The sequence below is a fragment of the Panthera uncia genome (assembly GCF_023721935.1).
Source record: "Panthera uncia isolate 11264 chromosome A1 unlocalized genomic scaffold, Puncia_PCG_1.0 HiC_scaffold_17, whole genome shotgun sequence".
Lineage (NCBI taxonomy): Eukaryota > Metazoa > Chordata > Mammalia > Carnivora > Felidae > Panthera > Panthera uncia.
The window spans coordinates 59,833,294-59,849,692 of NW_026057577.1; the positions used below are offsets into that span (position 1 = coordinate 59,833,294).

At 42.8% G+C, this 16,399-nt stretch overlaps 1 protein-coding gene across 1 annotated transcript in view; it reads left to right on the top strand.

Annotated features, from left to right (window-relative positions):
* RASGRF2 (Ras protein specific guanine nucleotide releasing factor 2) overlaps positions 1 to 16,399 on the top strand; it is a 223,728-nt gene that overhangs the window by 186,964 nt on the left and 20,365 nt on the right. Inside the window, exons 18-19 of the mRNA XM_049648890.1 lie at positions 8,151 to 8,263; positions 16,213 to 16,273. Coding sequence (XP_049504847.1) covers positions 8,151 to 8,263; positions 16,213 to 16,273 — 174 coding nt within the window. The remainder of the gene's footprint in view (positions 1 to 8,150; positions 8,264 to 16,212; positions 16,274 to 16,399) is intronic.

The following is a 16,399-nucleotide window of genomic DNA, read 5'->3' on the forward strand; positions in this document are numbered from 1 at the left end:
AACTATGATCTGATAACTATGGTTTTTCTTTTTTCTTTTCTTCTTTTTTTTTAAGACCTGAAGATAGATTTTCATTTTCTGACTCTCTTTCTGTGATCCAGGCAAACAACCAAGCAAGATCCTACTTCCTTCAACTACTTACCAAAGTTTTTTTTAATCTTTTATACATCCCTGTTGTTATCCTTTAAACTCTCCTTAAGCTTTCTACTATACTTGTCTTAAAAACAGAAAAGAAAAGAAAACTTGGTGAGAAATTAACAACAGGATTTATTTAAGTCTGTGTGAAATAGAATTAAGAGGTTAATAAACCACTGTCTTAGGGGCATCTGGTTGGCTCAGTTGGTTAAGCATCTGACTTTGTTTGGCTCAGGTCATGATCTCGTGGTCCGTGGGTTCGAGGCCTGGGTTGGGCTCTGTGCTGACAGCTCAGAGCCTGGAGCCTGCTTGGTATTCTTTGTCTCCCTCTCTCTCTGCCCTTCCCCCGCTCACGCTCTGTCTCTGTCAAAAATAAATAATCAGTTAAAAAAAAAGAAACCACTGTCTTAAATGGAACCTATTTTCTGTTCCCATTAGTTGCCAAGACAGAAATTTAGCTTTCTCTGTAAATCCAGTGGGATTCTTTAACCTTCCGTGGATGGGTTTCATGGGCAGAAAACACGGAGGAACACTGTCTGGGACTTTACGTACATCAACAGCTTCTTACTGCCCTCCCAGTTTGCATTCTACATGGATAGAATCACTCGTGGTCCTAGGAGGCATTTCTGGAGACCGTGGCACACAGGACTGAGCTCTCGGTTCCTTTTCTGGACCAGCGCCCCTTCATCATTTTAGGACTCTATCCCCCAGGACTCCGAGGAGCCAGTGTGGCAGTAGGGCATCAACTGGTTTGTTCAAGCCTGAAGGTGTTGCCTCCATGTTGCCCTTTGTGCTTCCTCTTCTGCCCAGTCTGCTCCCAGATGCCAACCACCTGTATCTCCTGATGTTTTTGCGTAGTTTCTTCCTGGCTGGATGTCAAAGGCTCTGCTTCTGCTACATTCCTGACTCTGGGTCTGTCTTCTCTATGGGGAAAGGGATGAGGTACAGCTTGCCTACCAGCTTTCTTTATCGGTCTTTTCCCCTCTTATGGGTCAGAGGGCACGGAGAACAAAGTATAACTTACAGACCACTCTCTACTAAGACTTATTCTTGACTTAAAGTCAATGATAATTTTGTTGACATGTGGCATTAATTAACAATGGAAGTTTAAAAATCAAGATTAAAAGCAGGCCTTTCCAAACTTTTTTTTCCCCTCTAATTTTTGTCATTGTCTTGGAAGGTACAGTCTATCAATTAACCACCTATCTAGAAAAATTCTCTTTCTTCTGATAAATGCTTTTTAAACTGACTGATTGTCTTTGGAGAGGTAAAGCTAGAAGCCTGGGAGTTACGTGATTTCAAGGTTGTGGGCAGTATTTAAAATTCTTATGAGCACAGCTGTTCAGGTCTAGAGGCTGCATTTTAGCAAGCTATTCAGATGAGGAATCATTTGTTAGAAAATGGCCAAATAAATTATTTTTTGCATGATTTCCTCCTTCTCACTCAGTCTGTGTCATTCATTGCCATTTGCCTCTTCCCAGTTATTTTTGTCCCGACAAATCTTCCACATTTTGCACTGTGCCTTCCTCTAGTAGCCTCCCACCTCACATCTGCTAAAATAATTTCCCCAAACGCCAGTTTAAGAAGAATTAGGTAACATATTACCACATGTCTCAAAGTCAAGTATCTTCCCTAGAACTTTTGTCCACTCATTCAACAAACATTTGGGCCCCCACCAGGAGCACCTGGGCCTACCAAATTTGGGGCTTACTTACTATCTGGGTTTTACCACCTTTTCCTGGTGCATAAGCTCCCACATGATGGTCAGTTACACATTCCTATATATTCTGTTCCTCCTTGGAGATTCTAAAGCCTTATGAGTAAGTGTTGAACAGGTATTGGAAAGTTTGGAATTACTACGGCATTGCTTTGGAAGATTTTATTCCAAACTTAATGCTCTTCCTTGTGTGTTTTTGAGTAGGTTATTCCTTTTGTATGGCAAACAAAGAGGCTTTTAAAATATTTTTGTAGTTAGTTGATGGGAAATGCTGGAAAACCCTGCCTTTCACTTTTCCAGTGCGAAACTGTGATTCACAGTCAAGGTTGCCCAGAGGTAGCAAGAAGGCAGGCAGACCAAGGGTGGTGTCAGGTAGACGAGGCCAAACAGGTACTGTGCAGGGTCTCCTGTGCCAGCTTTTAGCCAGCACAATCTCCCCTGGGATCACGTTTCAATATTTAAATTCTGAATGAAGTTCCCACTCCCCTTAAAAGAACTGAAAACCACACTGGTTTAGAGGCTTGTTATCTCTAGTTCATTAAAATGAGGAATCCAGAAAAGCATATCCTCACCTATCAAAGTTGATTTGCATAGATCTTGGGAAGATCACTCAGCATCTTTGCCTCAGTTTCCCAGTTGACCAGATGGCCCAGATCTAACCTAAATGTACACTACAATGTAAATTAAATTCTTCATCTTCTCTAGTAAAAGAAGACAGAAACAGCATGCTTTTCATTTTCTTGAAAATCATTGTCAAATCGCAGGCTTTTATTTTTGAGCCTAACACATCCTAAGCCCCTTCTTTATGAGCCCATTTCCCCAGGTTTTAAAATTTTTTGTGTGGTTTTACTCCATTCTGCAGCATTGCCACTTTCCTTTTAAAAACTCTGGCCACTGTTAGGAATACACTGTACTGATTATAGTAAGAAAATTACTCTCATAATTCTCTTTATTGTCAAACTGTGTTTATCAAATCAGATTTTCTTGATGTCCTAGAGTTCCCATGGCCATACATTGTGTATTAGTAATTATTACCCTGGTCTCCTGAAAGAATGGACGTAATTGCCAACATACCTAAGCTGTGAGCAGGGGATTTTGTTTCAGCGTGCTGGGGAATCTGATTTATTGTGTCTTGTATTATTTTTCTGTTATATGATCCAGTCTTATTAATACAAACCTGAGTTTCAAGATCTCTATCTCAAATGGTTGCTAGTATAGGTGGGAAATAGTTCCAGACTCAGTAGGGCAACCACCTGTTGGATGTGTCTTTTCAGTCCAAGCCACCAGCACTAATTCACTGATAGCCATGTGTTTTTGGACAGTCTGTGGTGTGCAGTTAAAAACTCAGGTTTCAGCTAACACTGCCTAGGGTCGAGTCCTGAGTCTGTCACTTGCTACTGGTGTGACTTTGGGCAAAATAACTTAGCTTCTCTGTACCTTGACTTCCTTGTATGTAAAATGGGAATAGTAATGATTGTAACTGTGTTGCTATCAAGGGTTAAATTGGATCATAAAGTGATTAAAATGTCATCTAGCGTGTGGCATACTCTCACAAAGTCTTAGTTATGATAATGACCTGAGGAATTGCTCAGTAACCAAAGGGAAATGCTGACTTCCTAGTCATTGATGAATGTGTTTGAGTGGAGTCAGTGAGATATTGGTAAAATACCCTCATCTCCCAACAGCTTAACCACTTGAGGAAGATTCTGACATCATTTGTTGGTAACCTTTTGTCCCTAAGCATTTGCTGTATTTCCTGATACTCTGCTTGAGCTATCACCTCTTTTCAGGGGTTCTCGGGAGCTACATTTCCAGGCCTAGAACCACTCCTCAGACTCAGAGGGGCTGCCCCCTCCCCCCGGACCCCCGGGTTTCTGGGGTTAATGTTTCCTTCTTCTGTCCGTCACCCAGCCTGCTGTTCTTTGCTCTACCTTTCCCCCACCACGAGTGTAGACTGAAATGTAAAAGTCTCGTATTTTCTGGGCTCTCCACCTGTGGAAGCAGGGTCGTTTCTGTTTTCTGATTTTCCGTCTCTTCATCTCTCCTTCAAAAATTGGGAAACAAAAACCAACCTACATGAGCTGTTGCTGTGGTAGCTGCGGTGACTGCCTCAGGTCCTCCTGGGTGCCGCAGGGTTCCCTGATCCAGGGCATGAGATAACCGACAGTAGGCAGCTTCTCCCTGCAGGGAGGGCCCTGCTCCCCCAGAGCCAGGCCGGCCAGGTCGCAGCACAAAGGCGGTGGTGAGGTAGCCAGACGACCCTGGCGCGCCATCTTGTGGGCGCCCTTGATTGCTGCCTCTGAGAAGCAGACCGTGTTCTCCCTCCCTCCTAGTTAGTATTCTCATTTCCCATTTCCAGGGCCTGGGGAAATGTGACAAAAAATTAGATTCCAGATAATTTTAAAATGGCTGTTAGGCAGACTTATTATGAATAATCCACCTCTGGATTTAATTAGGGCAAGTGCCTTTTAGCTGCTCCAGATTTCTCTTGAAGTAGTAGCTACTGTTTTTAACAGGGACTTTTGAGTGGCCAATTCTGCATTTTACATGCATCGTTAAAAAAGAAAACTTTACATTCTAGGTGGTACATCAGAGGATTCAGATAGTTTTTTAGTTAGTTTTTGAGGAGTTGTTGTTTGAGTGAATTAAAAAAAAAGTGGCAAAGTGTTGCTACTGAAAGTGTAATCAGCATCACCCAGGAGCTCATTAGAAAAGTAGAATGTTCCAGACCTACTGCATTAGAATCTGCGGTGATTTGTGGGCATATTGACAGATAGAAGCACAGGTGTAAGCGCGGGTTACCAGAGTCAGATGGAAGACTTGTGTTTTTGTCTGCACGCTGGCACCTCCTTGCATGTCTCCTGTCAGCCATATGATCACATCCCTTCAGCCTCAGTGGCCCGTGTATGACACAAGATTATAGGTTTCTGCCTTGTCTGCTCCTGGGTCAGCTGAGGGAGAAATGAAATTATGCATAGCAGTTCAGTTCGAACATGGTAAAAACCTGTGCAAATGTCAGGGGAAACTGTGAGTGAGAATTTTTCCATTTTGTACTCAGCCATCATTAGTTAACCTGTTTTACATCAGCTACATCATCAGCAGAACAAATATTCACCTATAACCTTCATCATGCTCCGAATAGTGTCTGGGCAAATTCCACCAAGTTTTCAGAGCTCTCTCTCAGGCTAGTCTTCCTAGAGCTCAGAATAATAAAATTACATTTTATTTTCCTTAACAAGACCTTTCATACAACTTGCCTTCCTCGGGTCTCAGAACTGTTTCCCCTGTTGAGCCCAGGGTGGGGCACAGTAGGTACCCGCTGGTTGATGAAATTGCTAATTAGCCCTTAGCAAGGTCCAAACACTGGCCTGATGTCCTTCACACTAATCCATTTATGATAATCAGATTATGTGCATCATTAGAGACTGACATAGCTACAGGAGGACTCCCATCATCTCACTGATGAATATCAAATATTCATTAAGGAAACAGACTCCTGATGGCTGAGAAATCTTTTGGTAGTGTGCAGGGATTGAAGTAAGTGAGGTCATTAACTGTTTACAAACATTCCCTTCACCTTGAAACAGGAGAGGAGGTAGGACAAAGAAAACATAGTAGCAAGATACTACTCTCTTCTCCTAGCATACATGTTAAAACAAAAACCAATAGCCAAGAAGCTGTTGGACAATAAGTAGAGGAAATTTTAGGAAGACATACCAGCTAAAGGCCTAAGAATGGTAAGAGATAATAACCTCTGTGTTGCCTGAGGCCCCAGTGGTTCCTGTTCTGAAGAAATGGTACTGATTGTGAAGCATTAAAAACAAAATATTGAGACAAATTTGTTACATAGTCCTCCACCAAACTGAGGCACAAAAATATTCCACTCAAATTAGGGCAGACTATTGCATTGTCTACAGTTTGTGAAATTACGGACATTTTTGCCCTGAATTTACTAAATATAGGTAAAGCGTGCTGTTTTTCTTTTTACTGGATTCATTCCAATTAGCAATGTTTTCTCTAATTATTTAAAAGAATTCAGAATGTCAGTGCTTCAAAATTACTTTCCTGAAAGTTAAAACGTAGTTCTAGCGAGTAACTTTATATAGGAGGGAAAATACACATTCACTTCTGCTCATGGGAATATAGTCCGTCAGAGTCAGGTCCTTGAAAGCAGGACTTCGAAGGTGTACAGTTCACCTCCGATAACCTGACAGTCGCAGTGTGCTTCCTGCAGGTGTATTTTAAGATAGCACTAGGGGCGCCTGGGTGGCTCAGTCAGTTAAGCGTCCAACTTCGGCTCAGGTCACGGTTTCATGGTCCGCGAGTTCGAGCCCTGCTGACAGCTCTGTGCCGACAGCTCAGAGCCTGGAGCCTGCTTTGGATTCTGTGTCTCCCTCTCTCCCCCGCCCCTCCCCCACTCATGCTTTGACTCTCTCTTTCTCTCTCTCAAAAATGAATAAATGTTAAAGAAAAAATTTTTTAAAAGAATGCAAGAATTTTTAAAAAGTGCAAGTGGAGTGCCTGGCTGGCTCAGCCGGTTAAGCATCGACTTCCGCTCAGGTCATGATTTCATAGTTTGTGGGTTCGAGCCCCGTTTCAGGCTGTCTGCTGTCAGCACAGAGGCTGCTTTGGATCCTCTGCCTCCCTCTCTCTCTGCGCCTCCCGTGCTCATGCTCTCCCTCTCTCAAAAATAAACATTAAAAAAATCAAAAAGGGCAAGAAACACATCTTTACCTTATTACTTCTTTCTTTAACTCTTTACCTTGAAAATTTTCAAATCAAGAGAAAAATGCCAGGATAAAACAAACACTAATACACATCTACAGTCACTAATAATAGTTAACATGTTTACCACATTTGTGTTCTCTCTCTCTCTCTGTCTGTCTCTCTCCCTCCCTCCTTCCTCCCTGTCTTTGCAAAACAAGAGCCTGCTCTTAGCCTCAGTGAACTGATCAAATTTAGGGCAATCTAACATTGATGATGTTCTCAACCAGGACATAGTCCTGACTTGACTTTTGCCAGTTGTCCCAGTGATGCCCTTTAGAGCATTTCCCCCTCGATCCCAGGGTTATATGCTGCATGTAGCCATGGTCCGTTTGGTGTCCTTTAAAGTAAAATAGTTCCAGTTCTTATTTGTCTTTCATATTACGTTAACATTTTTGAAGAGCACAGTGTGCCTCACAATGCCCATGTGAGATTCTGCATCTTTGGAAAAAATAATAACTGATGATTTTCACAGAGCATTACATTAGTAGGTACATGATGTTGGTTTGTTCCATTACTAGTGATGGTAATTCTGATCACTTTGTCTGTCTCTCTTTGTAATAAATCATTTCTGGCAGGGGTATGTGGGTACTTGGACATTATTAATTCTCTTTCCCAGTTAATTTCAGCATCCATTCAGCTGCCTGATCCATTATTACTGCTTTGGACAAAATGGTGATTTTTATAAAGCTCTTTTGTTTCTTTGCACTTGCTAATTGGAATTCTACTCTGAAGAAAAGTTCCTCTTCCACCCTCTCTATGTATTTACCTACTTAGGTCTCTGTGAGCATCACTGGTTGTTGTGATTCAGTTGTTTATTATTTATCACTATCATTATTCATTCTGATGCTCACGTGTTCTACCTTTTGCCCAGTGGGCGCCCTTCAGTTTCACTCCTGGGTTTGTTTGGTGCAGCCCCATTGGTTTGTGAGTGTCCTTTATTTAACCCTTGGCACATCTGTACTGAAGTTCTTAATTCAAGTCACTGCCCAAATGACAGATTTTATTCTTGCAACCAATCTTTTTTTTTTTTTTTTTTTTTTTTTTTTGTGAGCCATTGCTCTGCCCCAGTTACTGATCTTACACACAGTCCAGTGGGAAAACAGATGATTATTTTGGCCTGTACAGTGCAGTAGGTAATGCTAGGGGGAACCTTGAGAGCATCGAAACAAAGCCCTTTGCCCCACTAGATTGGCAAAGGAAGGCTCCTGGGAGAAAGTATATCACCTCCTAGACATGGAAGGTGAATAGATGTAAACATGGGGAGGAGGTGCTGTGTGGTCCAGGCTAAGGGAAGCACCTATCTCTTTGAGGAATTTCCAGCCCCTGGGGAGCCTGTCAGAAATACTAACAATAGGACCCCATCCCAAACCAATTAACTCAGGATCTCTGGTGGGGAGAGCAGTCCTAGGGTCCATACTTTTTAATTTCCTATATATCACTTCAAGAGAATTTATCGTGAGAAATGGTGCCATGTGTCCTGGAGCTAAAACATCCACAACTAAACTTTTAAAAGATCCATTTTATTTTATAGGATTTTGAGCTCAACAATGAACTAAAAATGAATGTCCTAAATTTGCTAGAAGAAGTTTTGCGAGACCCAGACCTTCTTCCCCAAGAAAGGAAAGCCACGGCGAATATTCTGAGGTAAGTGCAGTTTTCAGGTGCCTCCTGATTACGTTGGTTGGTTTGTGCTGTGTTCCAGAAAATAAGATCCTATCGAATCAGAAAGATGTATCTGAGACTCCTGGGGGCAGCAGGGGTTCTGCTGTCACTGGCAAGGTACTACGTATCGTCTCTTTTCTGGGGGCAGATTGGCGCATGCTGCCTCAGGAACACTGGGACTGGGCGACGTGACTTGTGTGGGGCCCAGGAGTGCAGCTGCTCCTGTTTGTGTGGGCAGAGCGTGGTTTGCTGCAGGACCAAAAGCGGAGAAGAGGATGCCTTGAGGATCCTCTCCTGTGACTCCAGCAGGCATTGCAGAGAGATGATGTTTTCCTGCCGTCGGTTCTAGTTGTTTGCTGTAAGCTCATGTTGATGAGCTGGTGGTGGCATTTCGGTGAGAGTCTTGTGCTCCTGGCTTGTGGATGTGCCACCAGATAGTAGTTGTGTATTTTCTTCAGCTCGTGTCGCAAGTCCTAGACCAGCTTTACTGACTTCTTCTCAGGTTGGGATTCCCACATCATACAGGTTGTATAACTTCGGACGTCTGCGTGATAAAAGCTTGAACTTTGGGTTTCCCACAAGAGACTGTTTGTGTCTGTCATTACACCCAGACTCCAAAGAGGTCACAGACTTTCTTACAGCTTCTTGAGCTGGTGGGTGGAGTTCTTTTCTAGTACGCTCTATAGCAGGAGGACAGCCATCAGGGGTTTCGTGCAGACATTTTGGTTATAGCTTTCCTGACTCATGGCTATATCGTCTGTCCCTGCTTGGGGGTGGGAAGCCCAGCATCTATCTGCTAGAGCCTAGTACCCCTTTACCATTTTGACTTCTAGTTCTGTCTTCATTTACAGTCTCTGGAAAGAGGCCTTTCTTTCTTCTAACCTTGAATATATTGTTTCCTTGTTATCCAGCTTTCTGAGAGGAGTCCATGTTAGTTCAGTCTACTATGTTTTTGGAAGTCCCTCTCTAATGCAGCAATGCCAGATTTTGGTCTGCAGCCTTTTAGCAATTGGCTCATTAGTCATTCTTACTACCATTAGCTCAAGATCCCGTCACCAGACACTCCTTTGGTCTAGGGGCTCTTGTGGGTGGAATGTGTCTGCTCTACAGCAGGTATGTTGAAGTTCTAACCCTGAGTACCACAAAATGTGATTTGGAAATAGGGCCAATGCAGATGTAATTAATTAAGAGGAAGTCCTACTGGAATAGGGTGGGCCCCTAATCCAATGTGACTGGTGTCCTCATAAGAAGATGACCATGTGAAGACAGAGCAAGACACAGAGAGAATGCCGTGTGAAGATGATGCAAAGGTGAGAGTGAGGCAGCTGCAAGGCCAGAAATGCCGATTACTGGCAAACCACTAAAAGTTAGAACGAGGCGGGTGCCTGGGTGGCTCAGTCGTTTGAGCATCTGACTTCGGCTCAGGTCATGATCTCACCATTCATGAGTTTGAGCCCTGTGTCAGCTCCGGGCTGTCAGCGCAAAGCCTACTTCATCTCCTCTGGCCCCCTCTCTTGCTGCCCCTCCCCCCTTGTGCGCGCTCTCTCTCTCTGTCTCTCTCTCTCTCTCTCTCAAAAACGGTAAGTAAACATTAAAAAAAAGAAGAAGTCTAGAAAGAGCCAAGAGAGGATTCCTCTACAGGATTCAGAGGGAACGTGGCTCTGCCGACACATTGGTCTTGGGCTTCTGGCCTGCAGAACTCTAAGGCAATGAATTTCTATTGTTTTAATATGCCCAGTTTGTGGTACTTTATTAGAGCAACTCTAGGAATCTGTTAAAGGCCCTCTTCACTTTTTCCATGCTATGAAAACACCTAAAGAAGCTTAGGGGCTCTGTTACTATGTTTATTTTCAGATTTAAATTGTAAATACATTTTCAGATAAAGCCTGGTTTCAGTGAATGTGTGGTTATATCTGTGAATGATTACTATTCCTTTCTTCTTTATGTACACAGGTTATTACGCTCTTTGTATTTAAAACACTAACATTTTGAAACCACTTTCTGGAAGTTTGTGCCCCAGGGACATTTGACTGGACAGCTGGCAGGGAAATGAGGTGTTCAGACAGGATTGGTGAATGTGCAAACCCATGTTGCCCATTCTCTCACAACATCCACACCAGACATTACTAATCAATCCTGAGGGTTTTCTGCCTGCACCAGGGGGTGAGCTTAGAACTCCACTGACCAGCACGCCATTAATTGGAGTTGGCATTTAAGATGAATCCTGTTTACCATCCCAAGTCTTTATTATTCATCAGGCTTAAGATGTGCAAATTTTTTTTGTTAAATAAATGGCCTGAGAATTAGAGGTGTGAAATCAATAAGAAATAGAAATGTTAGTAGATGGTACAGCCTGGGAGCATGACACGGAGCAGAGTCTGATTCTTATTTTCACAGGGTTCACGGGTATAATCTTGGTTCAGCCACTTAAAGCTGTCCAGTTTCTTAACCAGTCTAAACCTCAGTTCCCTCAATTATAAAATGAGGCGAATAGTACCTACTATTGAATGGTTATAAAGATTACATGGTATCATATGTTTAAAGAGATTAACACAATGCCTGAAACATAGCACTTGTATTACTGCTGCACTTATTATTATTATTATTATTACTATTATTATTAGCACCGACCATAGCTCTTAGGAAAAATAGTTTCTTCCATCAAGGAAATATGGCCCAAGTAGGAGCTGGCTAGGTCTTAGTCAAACTCGACTTTCCTTGGGCTTCATCATTTTATCTATACAAAAGAGATTATAATAACATTGAAACCCAATTTCATATTGCACAATGATGTGAATGTAATACAAAAATCATTCAAATGTACACTCCAAGTAGATGAATCATTTGATATGGGAATTATATCTCAATATAGTTGTTCCCAAAAAACCATAGTTATAACCCACTTGCTATTTTGTAAACGAGAAGAAAAAAAGAAGTAAAAAGCAAAGCAAAAAGGCAGTTCTGATGATGGGATGGCCCCAGCTGCCCACCCACAATTCTGATCCCTTGCAGAGTCTTCCCCAAATATTCCAAAAGCCCCAAGAAATGTGTGCTCAGGAACAAACCCAGTCATTTTTGTGCCTCAGCATCTTTTTAAAAAATTTTTAAATGTTTATTTTATTTTGAGAGAGAGAGAGAGGGAGGAAATCTCAAGCAGGCTTCGTTCTTTTGGCACAGAGCCCAATCTGGGGCTCGAACACACAAACCATGAAAGCATGACCTGAGCCAAAATCAAGAGTTGGACACTCAACCTACTGAGCCACCCAGACTCCCCTCTGCCTCAGCATCTTTATTCAAGTTCACTGACCCAAGACCATTTGAGGGAGAGACCTTATCAGTGCCATCACTGTCTCTGTCTAGCATGCTGCCTGACCGTCTTCTGAAGCCACCATTTCCCTATCAAAAAGCTGGCAAAGATGCCACCTGCCCCATTCCTGAGCCACATGGGCCCCAGAGCATGCCTCACTCAACCTAGAGTCTCAGGCTCTTGTGAAAATAGCTCCTTTAGTTCCTGGTACGACAACTTGTCACCGTTCCACATGTACTCACAGAGCCAAGCAGAGAATAGATATTATGCCATCCATTCTTCTTCCTTTGACCATCTTTATTCCCATGAGGCCAAGTGAAACAAAACGCCTTTGTTTAGCCCTGAGCATACCAACTAAAGCAGACGGATACCATTGGGATCACTAGCCCATTAACTGAGCAGACAACCAGACCCCAAGTTCCAGTTGGGTCAGCTGGTTCTCTGAGACACCTTCCTAGGAAGCTAGGTGGTGCCAGAAAACTACTGATCATTGATTGAAGTTCCCCTGTCAAGTAAGTCATTCCACCGGCACTAAGCTTAAGGGTCCCTGCCCCAGCACACAAGATTGTGATTATAAGAGGAATAAATGATACATTCATTTGTTAGAGTTTCTGATAACTTACCGAATCAGATACTTATGTTTATATGTATGATACTTATATATTTATAGTTTTATTTCTTCTTTTTAATTTATTTTTGAGAAAAGTGCGAGCCGGGGAGGGGCAAAGAGAGAGGGAGAATCTCAAGCAGGCTCCACATGGTCAGCACAGAGCCTGACATGGAGCTCGAAGTCAAGAAACTGTGAGATCATGACCTGGGCCAAAATCAAGAGTTGGACGCTTAACCGACTGAGCCACCCAGGCGCCCTTATATTTATATTTTTACAATCATGTCAAAATGATTAGAGGGTGAAGTAGGAAGTAACACCTAGATATAACCATCCCTGATGGGATGCCATCATTCATGAAATCCCTTTGTGAAAAGAAGCCATCATAGTGTATATGAGAAAGAAACAGAAATCAGAAGGATTATTTAGTAACCCTGAAAATTACAAAGATGTTCCTGTTAATTCATTTCTTAATTTGGAAACAAACGGAATTATTTCCAACCAAGCCATGAGATTTCAGTACTGAAAGTTTCCATGCATTTCTAAGATATGCCAGAGCAAGGGTAGCAATGGGCTCAAGAGAGCCTAGAGGGAAGTAAAGCCATGTCTAAGAAAGCAAAGGAAGGAAGAGGTGGTCTGGTAGGTCCCAGAAGGGAAGCAACAAGTGATTAAACCTCACAAAGTGAGGAGGAGCAGAGACTGCGGCAGGCAGGTCATGCCAGGAGCACAAGCCAGCCAGTCTTAGTCACAGCAGGCAGCCCAGAGAGTGTGGACCAGTCTGAGGACAGAGGGCAGTTGCTCTTAACTCAGTTTTTAAGACTATCTGATTTCTACTGTTGAAGGAGCACTTTTCCAGTCATAGAACTTGAATAATCCCATTTCCTTTAAAATTTTTTATCTGGAGCATCCGACTTCGGCTCAGGTCATGATCTCACAGTTTGTGGGTTCAAGCCCTGCGTCGAGCTGTATGGTGACAGCTTGCAGTCTGGAGCTTACTTTGGATTCTGTGTCTCCCTGTCTCTCTGCCCCTCCCCTAATCACGCTCTGTCTCACCAAAAATAAATAAAATGTTTAAAAACTTTTTTAAGTAAAACAATAAAATTAGATAAATAAAATTTATCTGGTATTGTTATTATAAACACACAAATATTAAACAGTTCATGCTGACTGGGAGATGTGAGAGAAACCCAGTATCCTGGAGTGGGCATCAAAGCGCTGAAGCTGTCAGGAGACTAGAAGCAAATCCATCCAGTATTGGAGCTGGACCAGAGTTTTCACATCTAAGGGAAAATATGTGAACAAACCTCCCAGTGAATACAAGTTGTGGTTGCGAGAGATAAAGACATATCGCACTGTAGTTAGAGGTACCCCAGACATGAGATATTTATATGCAATCAAGCTGTGTAACAGTGAGATGTAAACATGAAATGTATTTAAACATATATTACCTTTATACAGTAAACTGGACGCTTCCAGTAATGAACCATCTCTGCCCCACACGGTCTCACAGGGATTACTTTATGAGGAAGAAACTTAATTGGCATACATAGTTTGTTGTCTTCTTTGTGAATAAAACCCTCGGCTCGACACTTTTCTATTTCTAAATACTGCTCCCCCTGTGACATTGTATGGACTTGCTGTTCTGAATCTATGTGGCAGAGAGTTTTTGGTAGACAACTAACATGCCATGAAAGGAAAAGAAACAAATACTGGCTTCATAGGTAGTCAGCTGGAATGGGTTCAGGTCATGAAAAGGTGACCCACAAACCTCACAAAGCCCCGAGCAGCATCAATAGGCACTTGTGAGAGGAGAAAATGTTCGATAATTTAACCAGACCAGATGTATCTTGGAACATTAACATGAGATCACTGAGGAAAGGAACATTTGATAGAAGCTAACTACTTTCTTGACCACTTCTTTCCAAGGAAAGAATATTACCCAGCCTCATTAAAAAATATCTTTTCCATGGGTACACATAGTTATGTGGCCACCGATCTCTCTCCAGGAACCCAGACTACCCTGGAAAGTATGACATAAGCTTTGGGAAATAGTCACTTTTATCCCGTGTGTGTAATCCTTAGGTAGGATTTAATAATCTTTGGAGAAAGACTTGTGTTTGCTTATTTTTTCCTCACCTCAATCTGCCTTTTATCGTATTATGAATATTTCTTTTTGATTGCAAATGATATGGCTCATTGCTAAGAAGAGGACCACCACTCCTAGAATCTAGAAGGAATCTTCTCCTTGGTAAACAGTCCTTTGCTCCTCTGCTAAACAGCCATGAGCTTTTGTAAGAGGAAAAGAGAAGAAAGAGACTGGACATTTCTGGATGTGTGTTCTACGCTGGAGCCTTGAAGAGGTGTCTTTATAAGTCTGCCTAAGATAAGCAAGAGCAACAGGACAGCACAGCTGACCAAACCCTGGGCAAGTTAGTCAGTTCCCTTGAGCTTTGGTTTCCTTATCTGTAAAATGGACCTCATAATGCTTACCTCAAAGGGATCTCATATGACACAAGAGAGAGTGTTTGTCAGATGGTTAACGCATGGCTGGCATGTAGCGTGTATATGGTACCCTATCTCTGTTGCTTTTGTATTTTTGAGGGTTGTAGTTCTGTTTTCATCAATTCGGAACACAACAGAACATCACATCATTATTTATTTTAGTTTTTAAGTTTATTTATTTATTTTGCGAGAGAGAGAGAGCGAAAGAGAGTGCAAACATGTGCAAGCAGGGGAGGGGCAGAGAGGGAGAGGGATAATCTCAAGCAGGCTCCACACGGTCAGCACAGAGCCTGACATGGAGCTCGAAGTCATGAAACTTGAGATCATGACCTGAGCCAAGATCAAGAGTCAGACGCTTAAGCAACTGAGCTACTGAGGTGCCCCCATTATTTCTTTTGAAACTACCTTCCTACAGCAGACAGGCTACATGGTTTGGGACTGTTTAAATATTTCAGTATTTTTAATATGTGATTGTGTCTTCATTTTGGAAGGCTTAAAATGCTTGGCCCAGATGGTAAGTTATGTAATCAGTACAATTCTCCTGGACTCTGAACTTCTGTTGGACATGAAATGTCACTCCCACTCTGAAACCCGCACCCACTTCAGGATTCATTAACTTATGTATTTATTCAGTCATTCATCACTGAAAAAAAATACTGAGAGCTGAATAACTCTGTGTGTGGGGATATAGCACCAAATGCATCTTGGGAAAGTCCATCTGGGAATCAAGGGAAAAGAGTTTACCTGCTGGCTTCTGCTTTGCACTGTTCAAATTCTTGCCAACCAGGAACTTCTCTGAGCTTCTGTCTACATGTGCACGGGGAGGGGGTCCTCTGCCTCTTCTGCCTCAGCATCAGCACGGAAGGGCCAGGGTGGGAGCTAGAGGAGTGTGGATGAGGCACTCAGGCCCGTTGGAATCTCTGACCGATGGGATCGCAGGATACTTGAACTCACAGTCTGGATCCTCTCGGTAGTGCAGAGCACACCAGCTCACGCTCAGGTTCACCTTGATTATGGATTTTTTTTTAACATTTTTTTTTTTTTTTATTTTTGAGACAGAGAGAGGGACAGAGCATGAACGGGGGAGGGTCAGAGAGAGAGGGAGACACAGAATCTGAAACAGGCTCCAGGCTCTGAGCTGTCAGCACAGAGCCCGACGCGGGGCTCGAACTCACGGACCGTGAGATCGTGACCTGAGCCGAAGTCGGACGCTCAACCGACTGAGCCACCCAGGCGCCCCGATTATGGATGTTTTATTTACAACCTTGTGTGTAACAAGTTGGCTCCTCGATATAAGCCAGCTCTCTCTATGATCTTCCTGTGCCTCTAACATGTGTGTTTTTCTGTTTCCTTGACTTCCTGTCTCCAGCTTATGTCTCTGCAGGCTCCAGCTGGCAGCACAGCCTCATGGACCCGAACCCCTCAGCTTCCCACCCAGGGAGAACCAAGTGCATGTTGTCATTTTGCTCCTGGCATGTTTCTTTCCATGGATGATACTTTGATTTCATTTTTTAGGGCCCTTTCACAAGATGATCAAGATGACATCCACCTAAAATTAGAGGATATAATTCAACTGGTAAGTCCAGCCATGGTCTTATTCAGCATGATTATTTTCAGACTGCTTCTCAGAGGCAAACAACTTGCCCATAACTGATACCTGGATGCTCAACTGTAGTTCTACCAATGAAGCACTGTGAGATGA